Source organism: Equus caballus, chromosome 20, assembly GCF_041296265.1.
Source record: "Equus caballus isolate H_3958 breed thoroughbred chromosome 20, TB-T2T, whole genome shotgun sequence".
Classification (NCBI taxonomy): domain Eukaryota; kingdom Metazoa; phylum Chordata; class Mammalia; order Perissodactyla; family Equidae; genus Equus; species Equus caballus.
Window position 1 is genome coordinate 53,521,843 of NC_091703.1, and position 27,791 is coordinate 53,549,633.

At 38.8% G+C, this 27,791-nt stretch overlaps 1 protein-coding gene across 9 annotated transcripts in view; it reads left to right on the top strand.

Moving 5' to 3' along the window:
* Positions 1–27,791, top strand: part of EFHC1 (EF-hand domain containing 1) — a 76,401-nt gene that overhangs the window by 33,838 nt on the left and 14,772 nt on the right. For 7 of the 9 annotated variants that reach the window (XM_001498967.7, XM_070245678.1, XM_023625077.2 and 4 more), the window contains 3 exons: positions 3,277–3,417; positions 17,700–17,913; positions 18,305–18,452. In XM_001498967.7, coding sequence (XP_001499017.4) covers positions 3,277–3,417; positions 17,700–17,913; positions 18,305–18,452 — 503 coding nt within the window. The remainder of the gene's footprint in view (positions 1–3,276; positions 3,418–17,699; positions 17,914–18,304; positions 18,453–27,791) is intronic. The other 2 variants (XM_023625076.2, XM_070245682.1) reach the window with 1 other exon arrangement.

The following is a 27,791-nucleotide window of genomic DNA, read 5'->3' on the forward strand; positions in this document are numbered from 1 at the left end:
GGACTGTGTCCTGTTCATCTTTGTACTTCTTGCACCTAATACAGTGCCTAGCAAATAGGAAGTATGTGGTATTTTCCGTGAACTAGACTGAAGAGATTGCTTATGAAGTATATATTTATTCCCGAAAAAGGCAAGTGGTGTTTTAGGCAAGGGTCTTAGAACCAGCATTTCATAAAAACAATTACAAAGGATTTGGATTTTGGTATGCTGTGAGTTCCCAGGGGCAATAAAACTTCTGGAAGGAAATGTAGGTGATAATACCTCTCCCTGTCAATTTTTTCTCTGATAGAACTCCTTACCAATGAGTGCACTCATTGATTAAGAATTATAATAAAACTCCCAATTTTGGGGCAGCATTTGATGAGTATACAGGAAAAAATACAATGGGAACAGCTTTAGGTTTTGATCAAGCAAACTATTCCACCACTTTAGTTTATAAGTAAGTATAGTGTGAGCTAGCATTCCAAGGGTCCTGCCCAAGGTCACATTGCAAACTACAAGGTGATTCTATAAATGTCAAACATTCTTACAAGGAGTCTCAGCTACCCAGGAGGTGGGATGGGGAGGGGTTGCAACACAGTGGTGCACTTTTCTTAGTCAAAGAGCATCCATCCATCTTTGGAGCTGATAAAAGCTTTTGAGTCCTAGAATACCTCTGCTCCCCATCCTCGGGCCTTTCATCTTTTTTCTCCTTACCTCTCTTCTAAAGAAAGAAAAGGGAGGGAAGGCTTGAATAGAGAGCAGAGAGAACTGAAGAACCACTGTAGATTTTGGTTTGTTTGTTTGTTTTGCCCTATTTCGGTCACTCTGGATAATAAAACTAATTCTACATTTACACATAGAGCATATTAATCATGGTGTTTGGTCAGTTTATTTTCAGTGAATTCTCTATCATAAACAATTCTGTTACAAATAAATTCTCTCTGCCTGTCCATGAAAGTCTTTGTGGGCAGTGAGTAGAAGAGCTCCACTTACCGAATAGCAAATACCGTTTAGCACTCCTTAGTCATTACACTTCAGTCATTTAAACCCTGAACAACGCAGTTGGAAAGCAGGGATGGGAAGCTGTAGCAGGGTCTAAAGGGATAAAGGCTGAGTCATGCTGATGGTTAGGGACAGAAGTGGATATGAAGTAGATGTACTCAGTTGGAGAATCACAACACTTGTAGGGCAGGCTGGTCTGCTAAATCAGGAATAAGTAAACATGGATCCCATGGCCAGATGTGCTCTGTCTCAGGCTAGCTTCATCTGGAGACATGCTAGGAGGGAGGAGGGAGAATCCAGGACTAGGAGAGCTCATCTGCTATGGAACTGCCCCCTAAAAGCAGTATGTTAGGGGTTATGGGACTCTCAGGCTCCGCAGGTACTTGCTTTGTTAAGAAAGCCTGGGCAGATTGGTGGGTCATATGAGCAAGTGCATCTAGGAGTGATAAATCTACAGTCAGAGGAATGGCTCATCTAGTTTAGAACAGGACCCAGGCAGTAGCTTGGAGCACAAGAAGCGTGGTGCCAGCACCCCAAGCATATGGACTGATATTTAGGGAAAGTCTTCATTCCAAGCAGGAGAAATGACGTGCGGTTAAGGAAAAACAAGTAGAAGCCTACTGAAACACAAAGGGAATTTGAGAGGAAGACTAGAGGCTTACAGTTACCTCCCTAATTCAAAATCCGTCAACCTCCACCCTGATCCCCCAACCAGGCTGCTCTCATTGCGTGTGGATGAGGATGCAAAGCAAGTTTAGCTTCCATCACCGTGCATTTCTGCCTAGCCCCCAGAGTAACTCAGATGCTTCTTAGTGTTTGGTGTCTCACCCAAGGTCCCTCTGTCCATGGCAACTTTTATATTCATTGAGTAGTAGTTTTGCACTGGGAGCCAATTAGTCGTGTTCCATAGTGACTGGATCCACTAGTCATGTTCCAGCCTTGATGATCACGTTAACTGCAGCCCTGGGAGATGGGTAAAGGTTGGTGTTCCAAGCACTACACCTTGGACGAACGAGGCAGAGTCATGAGTGTTTGAGGGAGTACTCTCTTAGAGGTGGACCAGGGATTGTGTAGACTAATTTATTAAAGTACCTGGATACAATACATAAAAAGATTTGAGGGGGCCAGTTCCATGGTTGAGTGGTTAAAGCTCCCTCGACTCTGCTTTGGTGGCCCAGGTTCACGGGTTCGGATCCTGGGTGCGGACCTACTCCACTCATCAGCCATGCTGTGGAGGCATTCCACATGCAAAGTGGTGGAAATTTGGCACAAATGTTAGCCCAGGGCTCATCTTCCTCAAGCAAAAAAAGAGGAGGATTGGCAACAGATGTTAGCTCAGGTCAAATCTTCCTCACCAAAAAAGTAAAATAAAAAAAGTTTTAGGGAAGGTATTTACAAGTGAAAAGCATGGTCTGAGCTGAGTTTGCTGAGAAAGCATAGTGAAAAGAAGTCAGAGAAAAAGTACTCTGCTTCAGTCTACTGAACATTGATGAGAGTGGGGAAACGGCCTCTGAACTAAAGTTTTTGAACAAACAAACCCTAGTATCCTAGAGTGATGCCTTCAGCTCTTCATGGAACCTGAATGGAAAATATAAGCTCATCCTATACTTACATAACTAACTCACCAAAAACCTTCACATCTGAAATTTATTTTCTTGAGTTTACTCCTTCACTAGGAAGGGAAAGTCCTGGGTGGACAAGGGGTATGAGTTCTCAGTAAAGTATGGCTCTCATTCCTCTTCTGTGAGACAAAAATCAAGAAATAATAATATTAGAAATATGGAGGTAACTGGGAAAAAAAGTAGCATGAACCGAGTCCTGACTCTCCCCCTGCCCCAACTCCTACACATGTACACACTTGGAGTGAACTCAGAAAATGGTTTCCAGATCTGCCAGGCTGAGGCCCACACCCTTGAACAAAGAAGTCACAGACCCATGGGCTTCACCATGCTAGGATGACCACAAGGGCCAAGATTGGGACTGGGAGTAGGGCCAGGCCCTGCTTTGGCAGTAAGGGGTCAGTGGACATCAGCGATAGTTTCAGTCTAGCCCTGAGGATTACTTTGTAGAATCATCAGTCACTTCTATGAGCAGTGGTCATGGGGTAAAATATATAAATAAAGAGGAATGGAACATGCAGTATGTTGTTTTTTCTGACTATATTTGTATATGTAGAAATTGCTTTTGAATAAATGATGTCTAGATTTTTTTTAAAAGGAAACTAGTTACCCTTAATGTAATGTTTAACACAAAGAGCGTCTGCTTTATTTCTTGTTTCCCGTATTTCTTCAGGAATTACCTCCCTATAATGGTTATGGACTAGTGGAAGACTCTGCTCAGAATTGCTTTGCTCTCATTCCAAAAGCTCCAAGAAAAGATGTTATTAAAATGCTGCTGAATGATAATAAGGTGCTTCGTTATTTGGCTGCACTGGTGAGGTTAATTTTTATATACCAAGACTCTATCCTGTCTCAGTACTGTGCACAGTTGTCCATTTTGTCTGTAAGCTGTAGAGTGATAGCTGTCAGAGTTATATGTTTACTCAACCATTGGGTCTAGTACCCAGCCTTTGGGCAGGTTGGATAGTATTAAGTGCCCTCAAACCAAGACCTAGCTCAAATCCTATCTATTCCCCAAATCTTTCTTAGATCATTAATCTCTCTACTCTACCTGTCAAGTTTGACAGATCTTTTTGCCTTTTTTGTTAATCAATTGTAAAAGCCTGACTTACATTCAAATTATTTGTGTATCTGTATGCCTTTCCAGTGTCCTGTGATTTCCTTGAGGGTAGAGACCATGTCCTATTAATTTCTAGCATTACCTGTGATATTTGCTTGATGCATTTTATATTCATTAAATGTATTAAATGGAATCATACCAGTTTAATAGATGTTGCCTTTGAGAGGTCATATGGATAGTGGTTAAGAGCATGGATGTAGAAGCAGACATAAATGCAAATCCTGAATATTCTACTCACTGGCTGAATTACCTGAGCAAATTACTGATAGGAGTTCAAAGGATAACGTCTTTATAAATGGGAAAAATATAGAAATAGGAACATAAACATTTTATTTAGAAATATGGACTTAAATACCAGAAATTGAAATAAGTTACTTCTGAGAATAGGAATTGGGAGTGGGTAGGGGTGGGTCAGATGATTTTTCAAACTATATACTTGTATTTAAAAAAATAAAACTTAAATGAAAGCACAATCAACTTGTGTATTTTAGGAAAATGTTGAAAAAAGCTTAAAATAAGAAGGGAGTTCTAGCAAGCTCTAGGGCAACCAGAACACTCCATACCATAAGAACTCTGATGAATGAAGGTTTGCATTATTACTAAGTTCTTGAGTTATGGTTCAAATTGCAGGGGCTTGCTGAATTACGAGGTAGTAACTGTAAACTCCTTGAGGGCAGGGATCATGTCTTTCTAGATTTTGTGTGTACTCAGTAACTGTTGGTTGAATGGGTAAATGAATTTATTTGCACATTTAACATCTATGAGTTAGGCAATAGAATATTATACCCATTTTATGTTTCAAAACATAAGAATCAGAGAGGCTAATTGGCTTGTCCCAGTCTCAGTGCTTCTTAGGCAGAGGCAGGAGTAAAACTGAACCTTCTGACTTTCAACCCAGCATTCTTTTTAAATTAAAGAGTATAAAACATCAGCATCATGGTGGAGTGAACTGTTCCCTTAGGTTCTCCCCACCAAGTTAGAATAAAACAAACATTCATTAACCAGCAGAAGATTCCCTTCAAAGCACAATAGGACATCTGAGAGATCCATGCAGCCATATATCTGAAGGTAGGGGTCCTGGATGGCCAAGAAACAGTGGAGGGAGATGAGCGGATCCCCTCTCCTCCCCAGCAGCAGTGATCTAGGTCACAGGTCCTCATGCAGCAACTGGCGTGCAACTGTAAAAGGAGGTGGGGGAGCAGTCAGGCTTGTGCACAAATGCTTTTGCTTTCAGAGTGGCAGCCAGACCCGTGGGAATGCTCCACACTGAGTGGCACAGCTCAGCCACTGTGTGGGCGCCCTGACCAAGCGCAGCAGCCCGGGTGAACTGCCCATGAGTGCAGAGTGGGCTCACATGCACGCATAAGAAAGTGCCCCTCCTCTCCCCCAGCCTACCGCACCAGCTTGGCCTAGTCCCCAGCCAAGGCAGCAGATCCACACCAGAGTGCCTGTGCATGCGTGTGTGACCCGCCAAGCTGCTGTAGCCAGCAGGCAAATACAGATGAGCCCTATTGGGACGAATTCCAGCAGATGCAGTGGGTTCAGAAAATATAGCTCCTGCCCTCCCAGTGGTGGCAGGTGGAATCTGTGACCTGATATTACCACTATGCACCAGCAAAGGATCAAGTCATCAAACACCATTAAGAACCTCATTAACACCCAGAGCAGAAGGAAAAATACAAGTCTCTGGAAACCAATCCTGAAGTCACAGAAATTTACAGTCTAAATGAGAGAGAATTCAAAATAATTGTCATAAAGAAACTAAATGAGTTACAAGAAAACTCAGAAAGACAGTTCAATGAGCTCAGGAATAAAATTAATGAGCAGAAGGAATTCTTCACAAAAGAGATTGAAACTCTAAAAAAATCCACAAATGCTGGAGATGAAGAACACAATGAATGGGATAAAAAAGAATCTAGAAACCTTAAAAAACAGAGCTGATGTTATGGAGGACAGAATTAGTAATTTAGAGGACAGAAATATAGAAATGGTTCAGGTGGAGGAGAGAGAACTAAGACTTAAAAAAAAAATGAAGAAATTATTTGGGATATATCCAACTCAATTAGGAAATGCAACTTAAGGATTATAGATATTCAAGAGGGATAAGAGAGGGAGAAAGGAGCAGAGAGCTTGTTCAAAGAAATGATAGCTGAGAAGTTCCCAAACCTGGGTAAGAAACTGGACTTACAAGTACATGAAGCCAGTAGAACTCCTAATCACATCAATGTAAAAAGACCTTCTCCAAGGCATATAATAGTAAAACTGGCAAAAGTCAATGACAAAGAAAAAATATTAAGGGCAGCAAGGCAGAAGAGAATAATCTACAAAGGAACCCTTATCAGGCCTTCAGCCAGTTTCTCAGCAGAAACGTTACAGTCTAGGAGAGATTGGAATGATAAAGTCAGAATACTGAAAGACAAAAACTTCCAGCCAAGAATACTTCATCCAGCAAAACTGTCCTTCAGATATGATGGAAAAATAAAAACTTTCCCAGATAAACAAAAGCTGAGGGAGTTCATTGCCACTACGAGAAATGATCAAGGATGCCCTCATACCTGAAGCAAAATGGCAAAGGTTTCCAAAGTCTTGAGCAAGGAGATAAATAGACAAAATCAGAAAATTGCAGCTTTCTATGAGAACACGTTAGCAAACACTTAATTTTAACATAAAAGATAAAGACAAGGAAAACATCAAAAATAAATATAAATGCTTCATTTTAATCACAAACGCATTGCAAAACAATAATTTGTGGCAACAATAATGTAGATGGGGAAGAGAAAGGGATGGAACCTGCTTAGATTAATGAAGATAAGAGGCTATCAGAAAATGGACTATCTCATCTACGAGATCTTTTATATAAACCTCATGGTAACCACAAAACAAAAAATCAGAGCAGAGACAAAAATCATACATAAAGAGAAAACTGAGAAAACCATCACAGAAAACCACCAAACTGAAATGGCAGTCAGAAATACAAGAGAAGAGAAACAAGGCAAATAAAGAGCAACTGGAAAACAAGATAAAATGGCAGGATTAAGCCATCATCTATCAATAATCACTCTAAATGTAAATGGACTGAATTCTTCCATTAAAGACACAGAGTGGCTGGATGGATTGAAAAACAAGACCCAATAGTATGCTGCCTCCAGGAAACACATCTCAATTCTAAAGACAAACACAGGCTCAGAGTGAAGTGTTGGAAGACGACACTCCAAGCAAATGGCAAGCAAAAGAAAGCAGGTGTTGCCATACTTATATCAGACAAAGCAGACTTCAAGATAAAAAAGGCAGTGAGAGACAAAGAAGGGCAGTGTATAATGATAAAAAGGACATTCCACCCAGAGGACTTAATACTTATGAGTCTAACACAGGAACACCAAAGTATATAAAGCAACTATTAAAAGACCTAAAGGGAGAAATTAACAGCAACACAATTAGTAGTAGGGGACCTCAACACCCCACTTACATCAATGGATGGATCATCCAGACAGAAAGCCAACAAAGAAATAGTGAATTTAAATGAAACACTTGATCAGATGGATTTAATATATATATATATATATATATATATAGAACATTCCATCCAAAAACAACAGAGTACACATTCTCCTCAAGTGCACATGGAACATTCTCAAAGATAGACCATATGTTGGGAAACAAGGCAAGCCTCAATAAATTTAAGAAGATTGAAATCATATCAAGCATCTTTTCTGACCACAATGCTATGAAACTAGAAACCAACTACAAGAAAAAAGCTAGGAAAGGGGCCAGCTCCATGGCTGATTGGTTAAGTTCACGCACTCCACTTCACTGGCCCAGGGTTTCACCAGTTTGGATGCTGGGCATGTACATGGTGCTGCTCATCAGCCATGCTGAGGTGGCATCCCACATAGCACAACCAGAGGCACTCACAACTAGAATATACAACTATGTACCAGGGGGCCTTGGAGAGAAGATGAAGAAAAAAAAAATGGCAATAGATGTTAGCTCAGGTGCCAATCTTAGGGGAAAAAAAAGCTGGAAAGTGAAAAATAGATGGAGACTAAACAACATACTACTGAATAACCATTGGATCAGTGAAGAAATCAAAGGAGAAATTAAAAAATACCTGGAGACAAATGAAAATACATCAACTCTTATGGGGTGCAGCAAAAGTTGTTCTAAGAGGGAAATTCATAGCAATACAGGCCTGCTTCAACAAACAAGAAAAATCTCAATAAGTAATCTTAAACTACATCTCACAGAACTAGAAAAAGAAGAACAAAGGCCAAAGTCAGCAGAAGGAGAGAAATAATAAAAATTAGAGCAGAAATAAATTAAATAGAGACCAAAAAAATACTAGAAAGGATTAATGAAAGTAAAAGCTGGTTCTTTGAGAAGATAAACAAAATTGACAAGCCCTTAGCCAGACTCACTAAGAAAAAAAAGAGAGAAGGCTCAAATACATAAAATTAGAAGTGAAAAAGGAGAAAATGCAGCAGATACCACAGAAATACAAAGGATTATAAGACAATACTATGAAAAACTATATGCCAACAAATTGGATAACCTAGAAGAAAGGGATAAATTCTTAGACTCATAGAACCTCCCAAAACTGAATCAAGAAGAAATAGAGAATCTGAACAGACCAATCACAAGTAAAGAAATTGAAACGGTAATCAAAAACTTCCCAAGAAACAAAAGTCCTGGACCAGATGGCTTCTTTGGAGAATTCTACCAAACATTCAAAGAAGAGTTAATACCTGTCCTTCTCTAACTGTTCCAAAAAATTGGAGAAGATGGAAGACTTCCTAACTGATTCAACTGATTCTGTGAGGCCAATATAACCCTGATCCCAAAACCAGACAAGGACAACACAAATAAGGAAAATTACAGGCCAATATCATGGACAAATATAGATGCAAAATCCTCAACAAAATATTGGCAAACTGAATAGAACAATACATTAAAAAGATCATACACCATGCTCAAGTGGAATTTATACCAGGGATGCAGGGATGGTGCAACATCTGCAAATCAATCAATGTGATACACCACATTAACAAAATGAGAAATAAAAATCACATGATTGTCTCAATAGATGTAGAGAAAGCATTTGACAAGATACATCATCCATTTATGATAAAAAAAAAACTCTTAATAAAATGGGTATAGAAGGAAGTACCTCAACATAATAAAGGCCAGATATGACAAACTTACAGCCAACATCATACTCAGTGGTGAAAAACTGAAAGCCATTCCTCTGAGAAGAGGAACAAGACAAGGGTGCCCACTCTTGCCACTCCTCTTCAACATGGTACTAGAGGTTTTGGCCAGAGCGATTAGGCAAGAAAAAGAAATAAAAGGTATCCAAATTGGAAAGGAAGAAGTGAAACTCTCACTGTTTGTGGATGACATGATCCTCTATATAGAAAACACTGAAGAATCCACCATATATTAGAAATAATCAACAGCTACAGAAAAGTTGCAAGGTACAAAAACAATTTAGAAAAATCAGTTGCATTTCTATACATTAATAACAAACCAGCGGAAGGAGAACTCAAGAATATAATCCTATTCACGATTGCACAAAAAGAATAAAATACTAGGAATAAATTTAACCAAGGAAGTGAAAGGCCTGTACACTGAAAACTATAAGACATTATTGCAAGAAATCAAAGATGACATAAAGAAATGGAAAGATATTCCATGCACATGGATTAGAAGAATACACGTAGTTAAAATGTCCATATTACCTAAAGCAGTCTACAGATTCAGTGCAATCCCAATCAGAATCCCAATGACATTTTTCATGGAAATAGAACAAAGAATCCTAAAATGTATATAGAACAACCAGCGACCCCAAATAGCTAGAGCAATCCTGAGAAAAAAGAACAAAGATGGAGGCATCACAATCCCTGACTTCACAATATACTACAAGGCTATAGTAATCAAAACAGCATGCTACTGGTACAAAAACAGACACTTAGATCGAAATTGATTGAAATTGAAAACCCAGAAATAAAACCACACATCTACAGTCTGCTAATCTTTCAACAAAGGAGCCAAGAACACACAATGGAGAAAGGCAAGTCTCTTCAATAAATGGTGTGGGGAAGACTGGACAGCCACATGCAAAAGAATGAAAGTAGTTATCTTACATCATACACAAAAATTGACTCAAATGGATTAAAGACTTGAGTGTAAGACCTGAAACCATAAAACTCCTAGAAGAGACTATAGGTAGTACATTGTTTGACATCGGTCTTAGCAGCATCTTTCCAAATACCATGTCTACTCAGGTATGGGAAACAAAAGAAAAAATAAACAAATGGGACTACATCAATAAAAAGCTTCTGCAAGGCAAAAGAAAGCAGGAACAAAATGAAAAGACAACCCACCAATTGGGAGAGAATATTTGGAAATCATATATCTGACAAAGGGTTAATCTCCAAAATATGTAAAGAACTCTTACACCTCAACAACAACAGAACGAACAACTTGATCAAAAAATGGGAGGAGAATGTGAACAGACATTTCTCCAAAGAAGATACAGAAGGCCAACAGGCACATGAAAAGATGTTCAACATCACTGATTATTAGCAAAGCGCAAATCAAAACTACAATGAGATATTACCTTACATCTGTTAGAATGGCTATGATTACCAAGGCGAAATATAACAAATGTTGGAGAGGGTGTGGAGAAAAGGGAACCCTTGTCCACTGCTGGTGGGAATGCAAACTGGTGCAGCCACTATGGAAAACAGTATGGAGATTTCTTAAAAAATTAAAAATGGAAATACCATACAATCCAGCTATTCTACTATTGGGTATTTATCCAAAGAATTTGAAATCAACAATTCAAAGAGACTTATGCACCCCTATGTTCATTGCAGCATTATTCACAATAGCCAAGACATGGAAGCAACCCACATGTTCATCAATGGATGAATGGATAAAGAAGATGTGGTGTATATATATACACAATGGAATTTTACTCAGCCATAACAAAAGACAAAATCGTCCCATTTGCAACAACATGGATGGACTTTGAGGGTATTATTTTAAGTAAAATAAGCCAGACAGAGAAACACAAACACTACATGATTTCACTCATATGTGGAGATAAACCCATGGTTAAAGAGAACAGATAAGTGGTTACCAGGGAAAAGGGGTAGGGTGGTGGGTGAAAGTGGTACAGGGGCACCAACATATATGACGACAGGTAAAAATTAGCCTATTGGTAATAAGCACAATGCAGTCTATACAGGAACTGATAAATAATAATGTACACCTGAAATTACACAATGTTATAAACCATTATGACCTCAATAAAGTAATTGAAAAAAATAGTGTATTTTTATTTTACAATGTATATTATTTTGGAAATATGACAGTACATTCATGTAAGCAGCTTTAATACTGCCGTCTTATATATGAGAGAAGCAGTAGTGAAAAGATGATCACAATTGTTTTTACTAGTGAGAAGTAGTTACCACAGCCCTCAAGAGGGTGACATGAAGAGTCACGATAAGGAAGGAAGTTGGAAAAAAATCCTATTCCTGCAGCTCTGAGAATCCTCAACCCAGCATTCTTTTGATGAAGAACCAGTATAGTGCTTAGGCTATGAAAAGGGAAAAGGACTCACATGAGTTTGTAAACTACATAGTTCTAAGCTTACTTTTCCTACCTAAAAATCCTGGGAAAATTGTTACATGATTGATTATAAAAATTTCTATGAATAACATTAGATATTGCTAAATGAGGAGAAAGAATATGTATATATTGACTGCAGTTTTCTATACTGACAAATCCAGGCAAATGTGATGTGTCACAAAATGTAGAAAAGTAGGTAGAGGACTTCTGTTTCTAGCCATGATAGACTAGGTAATTTGGATCAGCCCTCTTGCTGAGGACAACTAGAAAAACTCGTTTGTGTGTGTGTGTGTGTGTGTGTGTGTGTGTATTTACTACTGCTTGAGGGTGCTGAACAACTAGAAAGATGTGAAGAATCAGTGAGCAAGAACCAGGAGAATATTGACAACCAGAGAGGTGAGCCTGGAAAAGGGGGCCATTCTCCCCTGGGAATGTTTGCTGATTCTAGAAGGCAAACGTTGGATTTAGGGCATTCTCTGAGGGCAAACATTGGAATCTAGGGCCCATCAAAGGCAGAAGCACTTGGTAAACCCTCTGTGCTTTAGTCCTTAGTGGCTTATCCTTGAAGGGACTATTGTCTGCTTTTGAATTATCTCAGTCCCTGAATTACCTAAATTCCGGAAATCAGATTAAGATAATCCTGGATTACTAATGTCCCCAGGTATCTGGCAGAAGCAAATGTAAATTCTCTGAAGATTGCATTGTCCTAGGTTTCAAATTATTTCTGCAAACAATTTAAGTAATACAATGTATGGCACTCATTCAAAAAAACAATATTAACAATACAATGGCCAGACAAAAGGCAAGATGATATGAAGGAAAATGAGCAGAAACAGTTAATAGAAATAGATCCATAGGGGCTTCAAATACTGATGTTATCAAACTCAAACTTAAAAAAGCTATGTTTACTATGTTTAAGGAGTTAAAGGATAAGATTGAGAATTTCAGCAGAGATCTATAAACAAAGCAAAGTGTTTGTATTTTGGAAAATTATCACAGTAACAATAAAAGAAAAAATTAGATGCAGAAAAGTATTTGATAAAATTCATCTATTATGGTTTTAAAACAAAACTCTTAGTAAATAGGGGATAAAAGGAAAGTTCTGTGGTCTGATAAAGGGTATCTACCAAAAATCTACTGCAAACAGCATGCTTAGTGACGACATGCTGAAAGTGTACCCTCTGAGATTAGGATCAAGGCAAGACTGCTCCCTGTCACGCCTTTTATTCAACACTGTACCAGAGGTCCTAGCTGGAGCAGTGAGACAGTAAGGGAAATAAAAGGTGTAAGGATTGGAAAGGAAGAAATGACACTGTTATCGTCTAAAATGAATGATTATATATGCAGAGAATCAAAGAGAAGCTATATAATATGTTAGTGGAGTCAATGTATAGACAGCAACAGACAAAAAATAAAGTTAGAAAAATGCCATTTACCATAGCACAAAAATATTAAATTCCTAGGAATAAATCAAACAAAAGGTGTGTGATACCTAAGACAGAGAGAGAAAATTAAAGCAGACCTAAATAAATGAAGGGACATACCATGTTCACTGGTTAGAAAATTCAGTCTTATAAAGATATTTGCCCCAAATTGATGTGTGGTTTCAAAGCAATTACAGTCAAAATCCAAAAGGGTTTTTATTTTTGCAGAGCTTAACTAACTGATTGTATAATTTGTGTGGGATGTAAAGTACCGAGGATAGCCAGGACATTCTTGGAACAAGATCAATGGATTTGCTCAACCAAATGTCACAATATGTTAAAAAGTCATATAAAGTAATTAAGACAACCTCATATTGGTGCAAAGATCGATGACTAGGCCAATGGGATAGAAAAGATAGCCCAGAAACAGACCCACACACACTTAAGATATATGTCAAACATGGCAATGCAGAAGGTTGGGAAAGGAAGGTCTTTTCAGGAAATGATACTGGAACAATTAGATATCCATATGGGAAAAAAGAGGAAAATTTGACCCCCACCTCACACCAAAAATAGAAGTCAATTCCAGGTGGATTGAAGATTTACGTGTGAAAGGCAAAGCAACAAAACTTCTTAATGATAATATAATCTTAACCTTGTAGTAGGGAAGGCTTTCTTTAGAGGACACAAAAAGCAGTAATTCTTTTAAAAATTGATAAATTTGACCGTATTAAAATGGAAAGTTTCTGTTCCTCAAAAAACTCTATTAAGAGAGTAAAAAAGGCAAGGTCAGAGTGGGAGAAGATGTTACTACAGAAATCAACCAAGAACTCATATCGAGCGTACATAAAGAACACTCTGAAATCATTTTTAAAAATAAGCAAGGGGGCTGGCCCCGTGGCCGAGTGGTTAAGTTCACGCGCTCCGCTGCAGGCGGCCCAGTGTTTCGTTGGTTCGAATCCTGGGCGCGGACATGGCACTGCTCATCAGACCACGCTGAGGCAGCGTCCCACATGCCACAACTAGAAGAACCCACAACGAAGAATACACAGCTATGTACCGGGGGGCTTTGGGGAGAAAAAGGAAAAAATAAAATCTTTAAAAAAAAAAATAAAAAAAAAAAATAAGCAAGAAACTTGAACAGGCATTTGACAGAAGAGGATATCCAAAAGGCTAGTAGACATGTGAACTGGGCTCTAGTGATCAGGGAACTACAAATTATAACCAGAGCGAATTGCCTCTACTCACTCACCAGGATCGCTAATGCATTGGTGAGAATATGGAACAACTGGAAATCTCATACTCTCAGTGACACACTCACTTAGGAAAACAGTTTGGCATAGTCAGGTACACTAAATTGTGCCAAAATGGTACCGTGTGTGTGCACCAAGAGATGAAAATCTTCATAGCAGCATAATTCATGATAGCCAAAAATAGGTCGAAGTGTCCATCCATAGAAGACTGGATAAATAAATTATGGCAAATATACAATGATTTGAATTCTGTTTAGCAGTGAAAATTAAGGAACTGTAGCTACAAATAACAAAGATATATCACGTAAGCATAATTTTGAATGTAAGAATCCAGATACAAAAGAATACTTGGATATTATGTAATTTCATTTATATGAAGATTAAAAAACAGGCAAAACAAAACTGTTTGGGGACCCCCGCTTTGTAGTAAAACTAAAGAAAACCATAAAACTCAGGATACTGGCTTTTTGGTGAGGGAGGGATGGAGTGGTGATGGGCAGGCTGCTTTCTGGGTTCCATCAGTGTTCTGTTCCTGGACCTGGGTCCTGGTTCCATGAGTTTTCACTCTGTGAAAATTCTTTGAACTATACATTTTGATTTCTTGCAGTTTTCTCTGTTATGGGACACAGTAAAAAAATATATCTATATATATTTAGAAGAACACCAACAGAACTATTAGTAAGGAAGTAGCGGATATCTTCCTACAGACAAGAAAGAAGATGTGGTATTCTGATAGTGTAATTTTCAAAGGTTTTTCCTGACCTGTTTGGTGAAATAGAGGGTGTATTCATTCAGCTCATCATAAAAGCTCTGGGATGAAAGAAAGGGTATCTGACAATAAGGGGAAAGGGCTTAGGAATAAGGTGAGGACTTCAGAAGAAAATGTGGAAATTCAAAAGACGGGAATATGCTGGAGGAATGATCAGAGACAAATATAGATTAAGTTCAGATGGCACTGGACATGTTGTGAGGAAATAAAGTATATAAACCCAGGTAGGCAATTGGTGCCTAAGTAAAAATATCTGGGGCTCAGAGTTGGGTGCTGGCTGAGAAACTTGAGGAAGCTTTGGAAGAGCATAAGAAACCTGACTTGAGCGGTGATCTCTGAAGCAGCGTGCACACCCTTCCAGGGAGTGTGCAAGACAATGTAATCGATGGAGGTTGTTAAGAAAAGATGACAGCCTCTGTTTTTATTTTATTAGGAGTGCATTTATTTTATAGCCCCTGATATATATATATATATATATATATATATATGTATATTGTAATGCACAAAACATAGTTATATAGAAGAACGTATGTTTAATTATTCATTTGTTCAACAAATATTAAAGAACTACTTGGAGCTTGGCATAGTTCTAGGCATTGAGGGTACAGTGGAAGACAGACAAATCTCTGCCTTCACGGAGGACTTTTAGTCCATAAGGAAAGATATCATACCAGGATAGGTAATAGCACATTCGGGAGAAAGCAGGAGACAGTGATGGGGAGGGGGCTCATTTACATTGGAAGATCAGGGAAAGCGTCTTCGAGGAGGGCACAGCTGAGCAGAGACCAGAAGGAATAACCAAGCGAGCACGCCAGGGCACTATCTGAGGCAACTGTGTTTCAGGCAAGGGCGGTACACAGGGAATGGAGCGTAGAGGGGCAGAAATGAAGAGGGGCTCGGGGGCCAGCTTGGGGCTTTGCAGCCAGTGGCATAAGGCCTGATGGGTGGGTGGTGGGAGCAGTCACCCAGGGTGCAGGTAACAAGCCTGTGGAGAATTGAAAAGTAAAACCAAGTAAAAGCTGATCTACTTCTTATTGTCATCGTGTGCCTGTAATTCTAAACAGCATCACTGATAAAACAGTCATCCCCAAAGAGGCAGCTCCTCCATATAGTAGAATTTCAACTCTTAAATGTAGGAGAGAAGAGGACAATAGAAACTACTGTTAAGCACACACGGCAGCAGTAATTGTTGCAGATAAGATCCATCAGTGGATGCTAAGATTAGTGGGAAAACCTGTGAAGAGAAACAAGACTTTCATAGTTTCAGAGCATTTCTCTTAAGATATTAACTGCAAAGGGAAAGATGGTAAGTTTATAGGGGAGAAAGCCAGCAGATGTCTTCTTAATCAAGTGGTCAAGCTCAACATACCAACAACAAGATATACTGATATTGTGAACTCTGATATGCACTGAGCAGGACACACTGTTTTTTCCTGTGGTATTTTTGCCATAGATGCAGAAATAAGATGCATGAGGGACGTTCAACAAAATAATTGACCAGTGCCTTTCAAAAGTGTCAAGGTCATGAAAGATAAGGGCAAACTGAGAAACTGTCACATGGAGGAGATTACAGAGAAATAACTCAGTGCAGTATGGGATCCCATATAGGCTCCTGAAACAGAAAAAGAACATAAGTGAAAAATGGGTGAAATTTGAACAAGGGCAGTAGTTTACTTAATAGGATTGTACTACTGTTATTTTCCTGGGTTTGATAGTTGTACTGTGGTTATGTAAGATGTTAATGTTAGGGGAAGCTTGGTGAAGGGCATATGAGAATTCTCTGTTATTTATGAACTTTTCTGTAAGTCTAAACTTAGTTAAAAATAAAAAGGTAAAAAAAATTTTTGTAAGTTTTAAAATCCTCCTTCCTGCCAGGGTGAGCTGTTGCTGCCATCTCCCCAACCCCCTTGGTGCACCACTGCCTGTGGCCCTGCTCAGAACTATTTTATTCTAAGTGTGATGGGGGAATCCTCTGGAAGTTTGAGAGCAGAGGAGTGATGTGGTTTGATTTTTATTAACTATATTGTGGATGTTTGTTAATTTTTTTTTATTATAGGGGTGTCCAATCAAAAAAGTCTTGAAGAATATTAGATTAGGGAATGGTATGAGGAAATTATTTTGCTAAGAGGAAGCCCCATGACTTTCTCTGATAACCAAGAAATGATTACACAAATAATTCCATGGTCTGAATGAAAAGATAACGTGCTGAAGTTGTGATATGAGAGGATTTGAGTCAAGAACAAGCATGTCTCTATTTAGGCTTGTTCAATCTGGAATTTGTTTCTTAAGGGTTATGTGATCACTCTTCAGTGATTTGATTTAGGAAGTGTCTTGTCTACAAGTCAGTTTCTCAGAATCACTTTCAACTCTATGATGTTATATTACTCATTCCTCCCTTCATAAATTTTTTTTAAAATTATATATACAAATGGACTTGTTTAAAGAACGAAACTTTGCATAATCATCTTAGTGTCCACGAAGTTGAACATAATGTCAGCCAAGAGGTCTCAAACTGGCAGCCTGTGGGCAGAATGTAGCCCACTTAAGTGTTTTATTTGGCCTGCATGGTGCTTTAAAAGAGTTGGAGTCAACATTTTAATATCAGGGGTTTTATATAGTAATCCAGATGTTTATCTCCTCATGAAAAATTGGAAGATCTTGCAACATTGGGCCTACGTTCCCACAAAGCAACAATCACCTGGAGTTGAGTTGGGGCAGCCTCTTTTAGATGGACATGTCCTTTCCAAGCCACCAGAGTCCCCCCATACCGTTCATTTATATGGTACTTTATAGATTAGGTTTATATTATATACCTAGTCTCTGTAGGTATGTAAGTTTGGAGCATCTGTATAGATCATGTACCTTCATAATATCCTCTTTTCTTCACCTTTCTAGGAATCCCCCATCCCAGAAGACAAAGACCGCCGATTCGTCTTCTCTTATTTTCTAGCCACCGACATGATCAGTATCTTTGAACCTCCTGTTCGCAATTCTGGTATCATTGGGGGCAAGTACCTTGGCAGAACTAAAGTTATTAAACCATACTCGTCGGTGGAAAACCCGGTCTACTACAGCCCTAGTGACTTCTTCATTGGTGCTGTGATTGAGGGTAGGTCTAAACACAGTGTAGGCTTTCCTACTAGCCAAGTGACTGGGTTCTTAGTTGGAATTTAATTCAATTAACCCTTGTAAGAGGCAGCTGGGCTGCATTCCAGCTGAGATAAAGCTAATATACTTGTATATGCAATGCAGTGTCTTAATCTCCTTCCTTATCAATTAAGCTGTAAATTGGTTGCACTGGTTGGCTACAGATGTAGACCCTGAGCTTCCTAAACACTGAGCAAACTGCTGCATATTAGTTTAGAGAGCTTTTGAAAGTTCCCTAGTCTAGGTCACAAATGCTTACCTGTGAATTTGTCATTGGAGGGTCACTATTATTTTACTCCTGATTGCATGATAAAAACATAACCAAGCTAAGTATATTTCTACCTTCTCCTCAGTGTTTGGCCACCGGTTCGTCATCCTTGATACAGATGACTATGTTTTGAAGTACATGGAAAGCAATGCTGCCCAGTATTCACCAGAAGCACTCTTGTCAGTTCAGAACCGTGTTCGAAAGCGAGAAGGTCCTGCACCAGAATTGGAAAAGTACGTTTGACTGTCTAGGGTCCATTCTGGCTTTGGCACATATGAAATATTCAGGAAATAGTTCTTGATCAAATGAATGGATAATCACATTTTAGATTTTCAGATTTCCCTCACCAGGTGGGAGTTATTAGTTATACACAGAAGGTTCCCTGGGTCCAATATAATAACTAGTAACTTAAACTTTTTCAACTTCACTTATTTGGCAAATAATAATTGAACGCCTACTCTGTGTCAGATACTATCACTAGGCCCTTGGGCTTTTATCAGTAAACAAAGTAGACAACAAATTGTTGCCTTCATGGAGTTGACCTTCTAAGCAGTGGAAGATAGCCAATAAACACCACAAGCAAGTTATACAGGATATTAGGTGCTGAGTACTATGGAACAGTGGAGGAAAATAAGGGTGATAAGGGTTTCTGGAGGGTGGTGGTGGGTTGCCGTTGATCAGGGGAGGTGGTCACACCTTGACAAGGTGACATTGAGCTAACACTTGAAGGTAAAGGAGTTAGCCGTGTGGATATCTGAAGGAAGAGCTTTCCACAAAGAAGGAATGGTGATTGTCAAGGCCCTGAATAGTAGCATGCCTAGAATACTCAAGTAACGCTGGCAAGAAGTAGGCCAGCGAGCGTGGCTGGAATGGGGTGAGTGAGAGGAAGAGGAGTCGGAGATGGAGTTAGAAAATTAACAAGGAGCCAGGTCGTGTAGGACCTACTAGGTCTTTGGAACGATGCTGGCTTTTCTCTGAAATGGAGAGCCACTGTGGGGGTTCTGAGCAGAGGAGTGGCAAGATCTGACATATGTTTTAAAAGAACTACCCTGGCTATTGTGTTGAGATAGATCAGGAGGGAAACTAGTTAGGAGAACATGCTGTAATCCAGGCAACAGATGATGGTGCATGGACCCAGGTAGTATCAGTGAAGGTGGGGAGAAGTGGTCTGATTTTGGATATATTTTGAAGGTAGAGCCAATGGGACTTCAGCAGCTTATATAGGTGCTATAAAAGAGAGAGTAGTTAAGTATAACTCCAAGCTTTTGGGCCTGAGCAACTGGAAGGAAGAAGTTGCCATCAGCTGAGATGGGGAAGATGTGCATTGTGGGTAGAGGAGGTGTTTTTTCTTTCTTTTTCTTTTTGTAATAATTTTTTTATTGATTTCATAATAGTTTATATCATTGTGAAATTTCAGTTGTACATTATTTCTTGTCTGTTACCACATAAGTTCTCCCCTTCACCCCCTGTGCCCACCCCCCACTCCCCTTCCCCTGGTAACCACTGAACTGTTTTCTTTTTCCATGTGTTTGTTTATATTCTGGATATGAGTGAAATCATATGTTGTTCGTCTTTCTCAGTTTGGCTTATTTCCCTTAGCATAATTCCCTCCAGGTCCATCCATGTTGTTGGAAATGGGATGATTTTGTCTTTTTTTGTGGCTGAGTAGTATTCCATTGTATACATATACCACATCTTCTTTATCCAATCATCGGTTGATGGGTACTTGGGTTGCTCCCATGTCTTGGCTATTGTGAATAGTGCTGCAATGAACATAGGGGTGCGTATGTTACTTTGGATTGTTGATTTCAAGTTGTTTGGGTAGATACCCAGTAGTGGGATAGCTAGGTCATACAGTATTTCTATTTTTAGCTTTTTGAGGAATCTCCGTACTGTTTTCCATAGTGGCTGTACTAGTTTGCATTCCCCCCAGCAGTATATGAGCGTTCCCTTTTCTCTACACCCTTTCCAACATTTGTTGGTTTTAGTCTTGTGATTATAGCCATTTTAACAGGTGTAAAGTGGTATCTTGGTGTGGTTTTGATTTGTGTTTCCCTGATGATTAGTGATGTTGAACATCTTTCATGTGTTTATTGGCCATCTGTATATCTTCTTTGGAAAAATGTCTGTTACATCCTCTGCCCATTTTTTGATCGGGTTGTTTGTTTTTTTGTTGTTCAGTTGTATGAGTTCCTTATATATTATGGAGATTAACCCCTAGTTGGATATATGATTTGCAAATATTTTCTCCCAGTTGGTGGGTTATCTTTTTGTTTTGATCCTGGTTTCTTTTGCCTTGCAGAAGTCTGATGAAGTCCCACTTGTTTATTTTTTCTTTTGTTTCCCTTGTCTGAGGAGACATGGTAGTCAAAAAGATCCTTTTAAGTTCAATGTCAAAGAGTGTACTGCCTACATTATCTTCCAGGAGTTTAGTGGTTTCAGGATTTCAGGACTTAGCTTCAACTCTTTGATCCTTTGAGTTTATTTTTGTGGATGGCATGAGATAATGGTCTACCTTCATTCTTTTGCAAATGATTGCCCAGATTTCCCAACACCATTTATTGAAGAGGCTATCTTTTCGAGGAGATTTTTTTGAGGGGGGAGGACTTCAGTTTTGGTTATACTACGTTTAACATATCTATTAGATATCCAAGTGGAGATCTGAAGCAGGCTGTTGGATATATAAATCCAGAGTGCAGATGCGAGATCTGGGCTGGAGATGTCCATGTGGGAGTTGTTGGCGTATAGATGATATTTTAAGCCACAGGATTGGGTGAAATCTCTAAGGGAGTCTGTGTAGATAAAGAAGAGAAGAGCTCCAAGGACTGAGCTCCAGGGTCCTCCAACACCAAGAGCTGAGAAGAGGAGACTGAGCAGGACAGCTAGTGAGGCAGGAAGAAGCCAAGTGGGTGTGGTATCCTGGAAGCCAGATGAGGAAAGGGCAGGCGGCCCTCGCTCTGCACAGTAGTGCGGGGCTGTAAAAATGACAGTCTTACTAATCAGTGCGAACATTTACTGTTGTTCTGTGACCTTGAAAAATTTTTGTCAAAACATGAAAAACTGTGATGGTTATAAATGTATAGGGCAATGAAAGATTAGTGAAACTAATTTTTATTTAGTACACTGTAATTTAAAACATGGGCAACATTGAAAATTAAAGTTTTATTTCTTTGTGAACAGCTTTTCAAGAGTGGTTTGAACGGTGCTTGCCTTCTTTTCATTGTGTAACTTATGATACAGAATGAACATCTTTTCTATGCCTTGGTAAATGGTCATATTCCTTTCTAAGTTTGGATCAACTCCCAACACTTTATTATTTTTGCTTTCAATGTTGTGAAAGGTCTCCTAGAGTTCCTTTAATGACACGAAATATCTCAGAGTTCTTTTAATGTGCAGTTTTTTGCTGGCATCTGGGCTGTGTTCAGCCTTTTCTTTACCATCGCTTTATGTCAGTAAGTTGGCCTTCACCGAGTTCTCCTGGCTGCACGTCAAGAGTCTGTTGGATGGTGGCAGTGTCAGCATTCCCACAATCAGCTCTTTCTTCTATAACACCATTATGTTTGATTCGAATTTCACTTCTAGCTTTATTGCTCTTTGTTTCTCTGCTGCACTTTCATCTTTGTTGGCCAATTCCCTCATTCAGTTATCCATTTTTGTAAAATGTCATGTGGGTTTATCACTGAGAGACAAGAAGGCAACATAGCTACACACTTTGCTTTCTCTGTGTGAACTGAAAAACAGATGCCCAGTGACCAGTCATCAGTAGACTTGAAAGAGCTGATACAGTTGTCACTGATCATCATGCACATCTGTTATTTATATAGAAGTTGGTGGATTGAAAACGTAACAATGAATTTGTACTTTATGCAATTACTCACAGTTAATCAACTGAGGTAGTTGAAATTTGAACCATGTTGTTGCCAACGGTGGTAACTGAAATTCATGCGTATCGGAACTGTGCAAAGTGAGAAGTGCGTGTGTATCAAGGAAGACAGAATGGTTCATTGTGTCACACGGGGATTTAGCAATGTAGGGAGCATTGGGGACCCTAATGAGGAGTTTCAGTGGAATGGGAGGGTAGGAAAATCTGATGGGAGCGGATTTAAGAGAGAATGGGAGGAGAGGAATTCGACATCTTAAGTATGTATAGACAGCTCTTTTGAGGAAACTTGGTGCAAAAGGAAGCAGAAAGATGGGGCAGCAGCTGGCAGAGGAAGTGGAGTCAAGAGAAGGATTTTTTGTTTGTTTTTAAGATAGAATAAATAACGACATATTTGTACATAAATGCGAATGATTCTTTAGAGGGAAACGCTGATAAATGTGAGAGTGGGGAGAGTTGTGGAGCGTGTGAGAGAGGATGGAGTCTAGTACACAAGTGGAGGAACGGCTCTAGAGAGAAGCACCAGTCGTTCATCTCGGGCGGTAGTTCTCCAGCTCTTTGGTCTCGGGACACCTTTGTACTCTTAAAAATTATCCAGGACCTCCAAGGGCTTTCGTTTATGTAGTTTATATCTATTGATATTTACCATGTTAGAAATTAATCTGAGACATTTAAAATATTTATTAATGTTCTACAAAGCAATAATAAACTTATTTCATGTTAGTACAAATAACGTAATTTTTATGAAAAATAACTATTTTTTCCAAACAAAAAAATTTATTGAGAAGAGTGGAATTGTTTTGCATTTTTGCAAATCTCTTTAATGTCTGACTTTATTAATAGAAGACAGCTGGATTTTCGTCTGCTTCTGTACTGAGCCTTCTGTGATATCATTCATTATGTAACCTTTGGAAAACTCCACTGTGCATGTGTGAGAAAACAGGAGTAGAAAAGCAAATAAGGATTTAGTAGTAGTATGAGAATAGTTTTGACTTTACAGACCCCCAAAGAGTCTGAGGAACCCCCAGGGGTCCTGGGATTACTCTTTGAAAGCTTAATCTATGGTAACAGGCAGGAAGGCAGAGTGTGTGGGTACAGATGCTGCTGCGGGTAGAGACGGTTGAGGGGTCCTTCTGATTATGTCATTGTTTCCAGTGTAGTAGTGCAGTAGGAAGAGTGAGGATGGGGAGATGTTGGAAGTTTCAGGAGAGAGGAAAAGTTGTGAAATGCTGTCTATTCTGTTGACTATATAAGAAAAATGAATATAAAAATAAAATGAAAATAAATACATAGCATTATTTTATCTACTACTGAGAAAGAAAATCCAACAAGTATAGTTGATATTCACCATCAATAAAAAGTGCATCCTGACTCCAGAGATGTAAAAAATGTTGTCTCAGGACTGATTAAATATGGCAGCTCTCTCAGAAAGTGGGAGGACAAATGCACTAGCGAAGCATAATTTGGTGGCTGGGCAGCATTAAGTGCTGAGTTGAGATTCATGGTCATACGTTTAATTCATGTACTTCTCAGAAGTTTTTTTCTGTAGTTTTCCCATGTCTATGCAAATACCAGCAACATTGGAAAGCTTCTTGCTTTGGCATACTACCAGTAGAATCTTTTTTTTTTTTTTTAATCTGATTTAATAATGAGAAAAAGAGCACCATGGCACTTAGAATAAGATACCAATAAAAATAAAGAGAAATTCAAGTTCTGGGTTAAGAAATCCACTGCTATTCTCATTTTGATCCTCACCTTCCCTTTCTTCCTTTGTGATGGGTCGGACAGATGACTGAGAGAAGATGCTCAAAGATGGTGTGGATCCAAGGGTCGTGCCTTCCAGTTCTTCTAGCCATTCTGTCTTTGGCTTCTAACTCCTCCCATCTGGTAAAGAATCCCACTCTAAGGAAATACAAATCCTTTATTTGACTAATCATTTCTAAGGTTAATGAAAGGGGATTCCCAAGTACTTGTCAGGCCTGAATATTTTTTATATCAGGTGTCAATTACAGGATGATAAAATTTGGGGTTAGCTATTTTCTTTCTCTGAGCAAGAAAATTAAAATAGTGCACGGGTAATGAGTATTGACTTCATCTGAAGTTCTTTTGGGTTTTGGGTCCTCATTGCAGTATATTGAACTCAGATTTACTGATAACAAATGGTCATAAATCCAACCCTCTACATGAAATCTACGTATATGAATAGCATACACACACCCATGGGTTCATATATTTTATTCTTGTTCTGTTAGTATGTTCATTTGTGCTCTTCAGCCTCAAGAGGATCCTCCTCCCATGATTGATGATCCTTTTAATCCTCTATTTTTCACTTCCAGCCACTTTTCCCATGTAGACATTTCCAACTATTTTTGTTTCTTCTTCCTTTTTCTTTAAGCCCCAAGCTCTTTCATATTCACTTTGCAATTGGTGTCAAATATGAGACCAAATGGTCCAATGTGAGCTTCTTCACTTTTCCCACTCTTCACCTTAGAATGTTTCTATACTGTCACTCATCTTCTCTTTGCCTTCTTGTTAGAGAAAAGTAGCTCCCATTTCTCCAAATTTAATTCTTCTATTTTGTGTCTAACTGCCTCGTTTCTGACTGCTCCAGTCTCCAAACACTCTTCATAAATTGCTTTCCTGAAGGTCATTGATTGTTTCCAAATCTAATGGTCTCTTTTCATTTATTCATTAATTTAACAGATATTTAAGCTCGCACCATGTACTAGACGTTAATAAATGCTTAGGCAGATAGATGAGAGAATAGGGAGCTCATAGTCAAGGGCGAGAGTTGGCAGGCTTTTCTGTAAAGAGGAAAGTAGTAAACAGTTTAGGCTTTGTGGGCCATGCCATCTTTGTTGTAACTACTCAGCTCACCCTTGTCAGTGAAAGCAGTATAGACACTGTGTAAATGAGTAGGGGGAGCTGTATTACAATTAACTTTTATTTGGAAAAACGGGCAGGAGGCTGGCTTTGGCCTGTGGGCCGAAGTTTGCCAACCCCCTGGTCAAGTGTTTAGCCTTTTCTATCTACATATAATACAATTTACTCTTTACCACCTTCTCTTGGAACCCTTTCTTTTGAGTTCTGATAAGTCAGAGTCTCTGCTCTGCCTCCTCCTTCTCTGGAAGCCTACTCTTTGAAGCTTCTTCCTACTTCTGTCTACTAAGTTGGTGTTTCTCAAGGTCCTGTTTTTGATCCTCTTGTTTGCTTGGTCTATACTCTGGAAATCTCATCTCATCTCATTGCAGAGTGGCTAAGTAAGTTGCTCTCCATCCTTACCCTTCTGATAATATTCCCGGATTCCTGTCTGCCTGTTGGGTGTGTCTTCCTCCAGCTGAGTCACCAGCACCTCACACTTTGCACAACTAAGAATGAAACCATCATCGTTTTCATCTTTCTAGCACACCTGCTCTTCCTTCTTCCCATTCAACTGTCTCATAAAGTTGTGATAACGAGTTGTGATAACACATGGAAAACACCAGCACAGAGGAGACAAGCAGTAACTCTTAACCCCTCTTTCTCTAAATCACGTCAGAGTTCCATTTACCCTGATTTGCACCTTGGAGATACCTTTGACTTCTTCTATTTTACACCACATTCAATAGCTGCTAATTTCTTCTTTTTTTTTCATTGTGGTAATATTGGTTTATAATATTATATAAATTTCTGGTGTACATCATTATGTTTTGATTTCTATGTAGATCACATCATGTTCACCACCCAAAGACTAATTACAATCCATCACCATACATATATGCCTAATCACCCCCTTTTCCCTCCTCCCTCCCCTTGCTCCTCTGGTGACCTCCAATCCAATCTCTGTCTCTATGTGTTTGTTTATTGTTGTTTTTATCTTATATTTATGAATGAGATCATAGGGTATTTGACTTTCTCCCTCTGACTTATTTCACTTAGCATAATACCCTCAAGGTCCATCCATGTTATCACAAATGGCAAGATTTTACCCTTTTTATGACTGAATTGTATTCCATCTTGTATGTATACCACATCTTCTTTATCCATTCATCCCTTGATGGGGACCTAGGTTGCTTCCAAGTCTTGGCTATTGTGAATAATGCTGCAGTGAACATAAAAGTGCATATGTCTTTATGCATTCGTGTTTTTATGTTCTTTGGATAAATACCCAACAGTGGAATAGCTGGATTGTGTGATATTCCTATTCTTAAGTTTTTGAGGAATCTCCATACCGTTTTCCATAGTGACTGCACCAGTTTGCACTCCCACCAGCAGTGTACGAGGGTTTCCTTCTCTCCACATCCTCTCCAACACTTGTTATTTTTTGTCTTGTTAATTATAGCCATTCTGACAGGTAAAGTGATACCTCATTATAGTTTTGATTTCCATTTCCCTGATAGGTAGTGATGTTGAACATCTTTCATGTGCCTGTTGACCATCTGTATATCTTCTTTGGAGAAATGTCTGTTCAGATCTTTTGCCCATTTTTTAATTGGGTTGTTAGTTTTTTTGTTGTTGGGATATATGAGTTCTTTATATATTTGGATATTAGCTATTAACCCCTTATCAGATACATGGTTTGCAAATATCATCTCCCAGTTCTTAGGTCATCTTTTTGTTTTGTTGATGGTTTTCTTTGCTGTGCAGAAGCTTGTTAGTTTGATGTAGTCCCGTTTGTTTATTTTTTCTAATGTTTCCCTTGCCAAGTTAGACATGATACTTGAAAATATGCTGCTGTGACTGATGTCGAACAGCATACTGCCTAGTTTTTCTTCTAGAACTTTCATGGTTTCAGGTCTTACATTCAAGTCTTTAATCCATTTTGACTTACTGTTTGTATATGGTGTAAGAAAATGGTCTACTTTCATTCTTTTGCATGTGGCTGTCTGTTTTCCCAACACCATTTACTGAAGACACTTTCCTTTCTCCAGTATATGTTTTGTCTCCTTTGTTGAAGATTGGCTGTCCGTACATGTGTGGTTTTATTTCTTTCAATTCTGTTCCATTGATCTGTGTGTCTGTTTTTGTGCTAGTACCATGCTGTTTTGATTACTATAGCCTTATAGTATATTTTGAAATCAGGGATTGTGATGCCTCCAGCTTTGTTCTTTTTTCTCAGGATTGCTTTAGCTATTTGGGGTCTTTTGTTGTTCCATATAAATTTTACGATTCTTTGTTCTATTTCTATGGAAAATGTCATTGGAACTTTCATAGGGATTGCATTGAATTTGTAGATTGCTTTAGAAAGTATGGACATTTTAACTATGTTAATTCTTCTAATCCAAGAGCATGGAATATCTTTCCATTTCTTTGTGTCATCTTCTATTTCTTTCAACAGCATTTTATAGTTTTCAGGGTATGAGTCTTTCACCTCTTTGGTAAAGTTTATTGCTACGTATTTTATTCTTTTTGTTGCAATTATAAATGGGATTGTATTCTTAATTTCTCTTTCTGCTACTTCATTGTTAGTGTATAGTAACGCAACTGATTTTTGTATGTTGATTTTGTATCCTATTTATTACTCCTGAAAGTTTTTGATGGGTTCTTTAGTCTTTATATAAATCATGTCATCTGCAAATAGTGACGGTTTCACTTCTTCCTTTCCAATCTGGATCCCTTTTATTTCTTTTTCTTGCCTGATTGCTCTGGCTAGGACTTCCAATATTATGTTGAATAAGAACAGCAAAAGTTGGCATCCTTGTCTGGTTCCTAT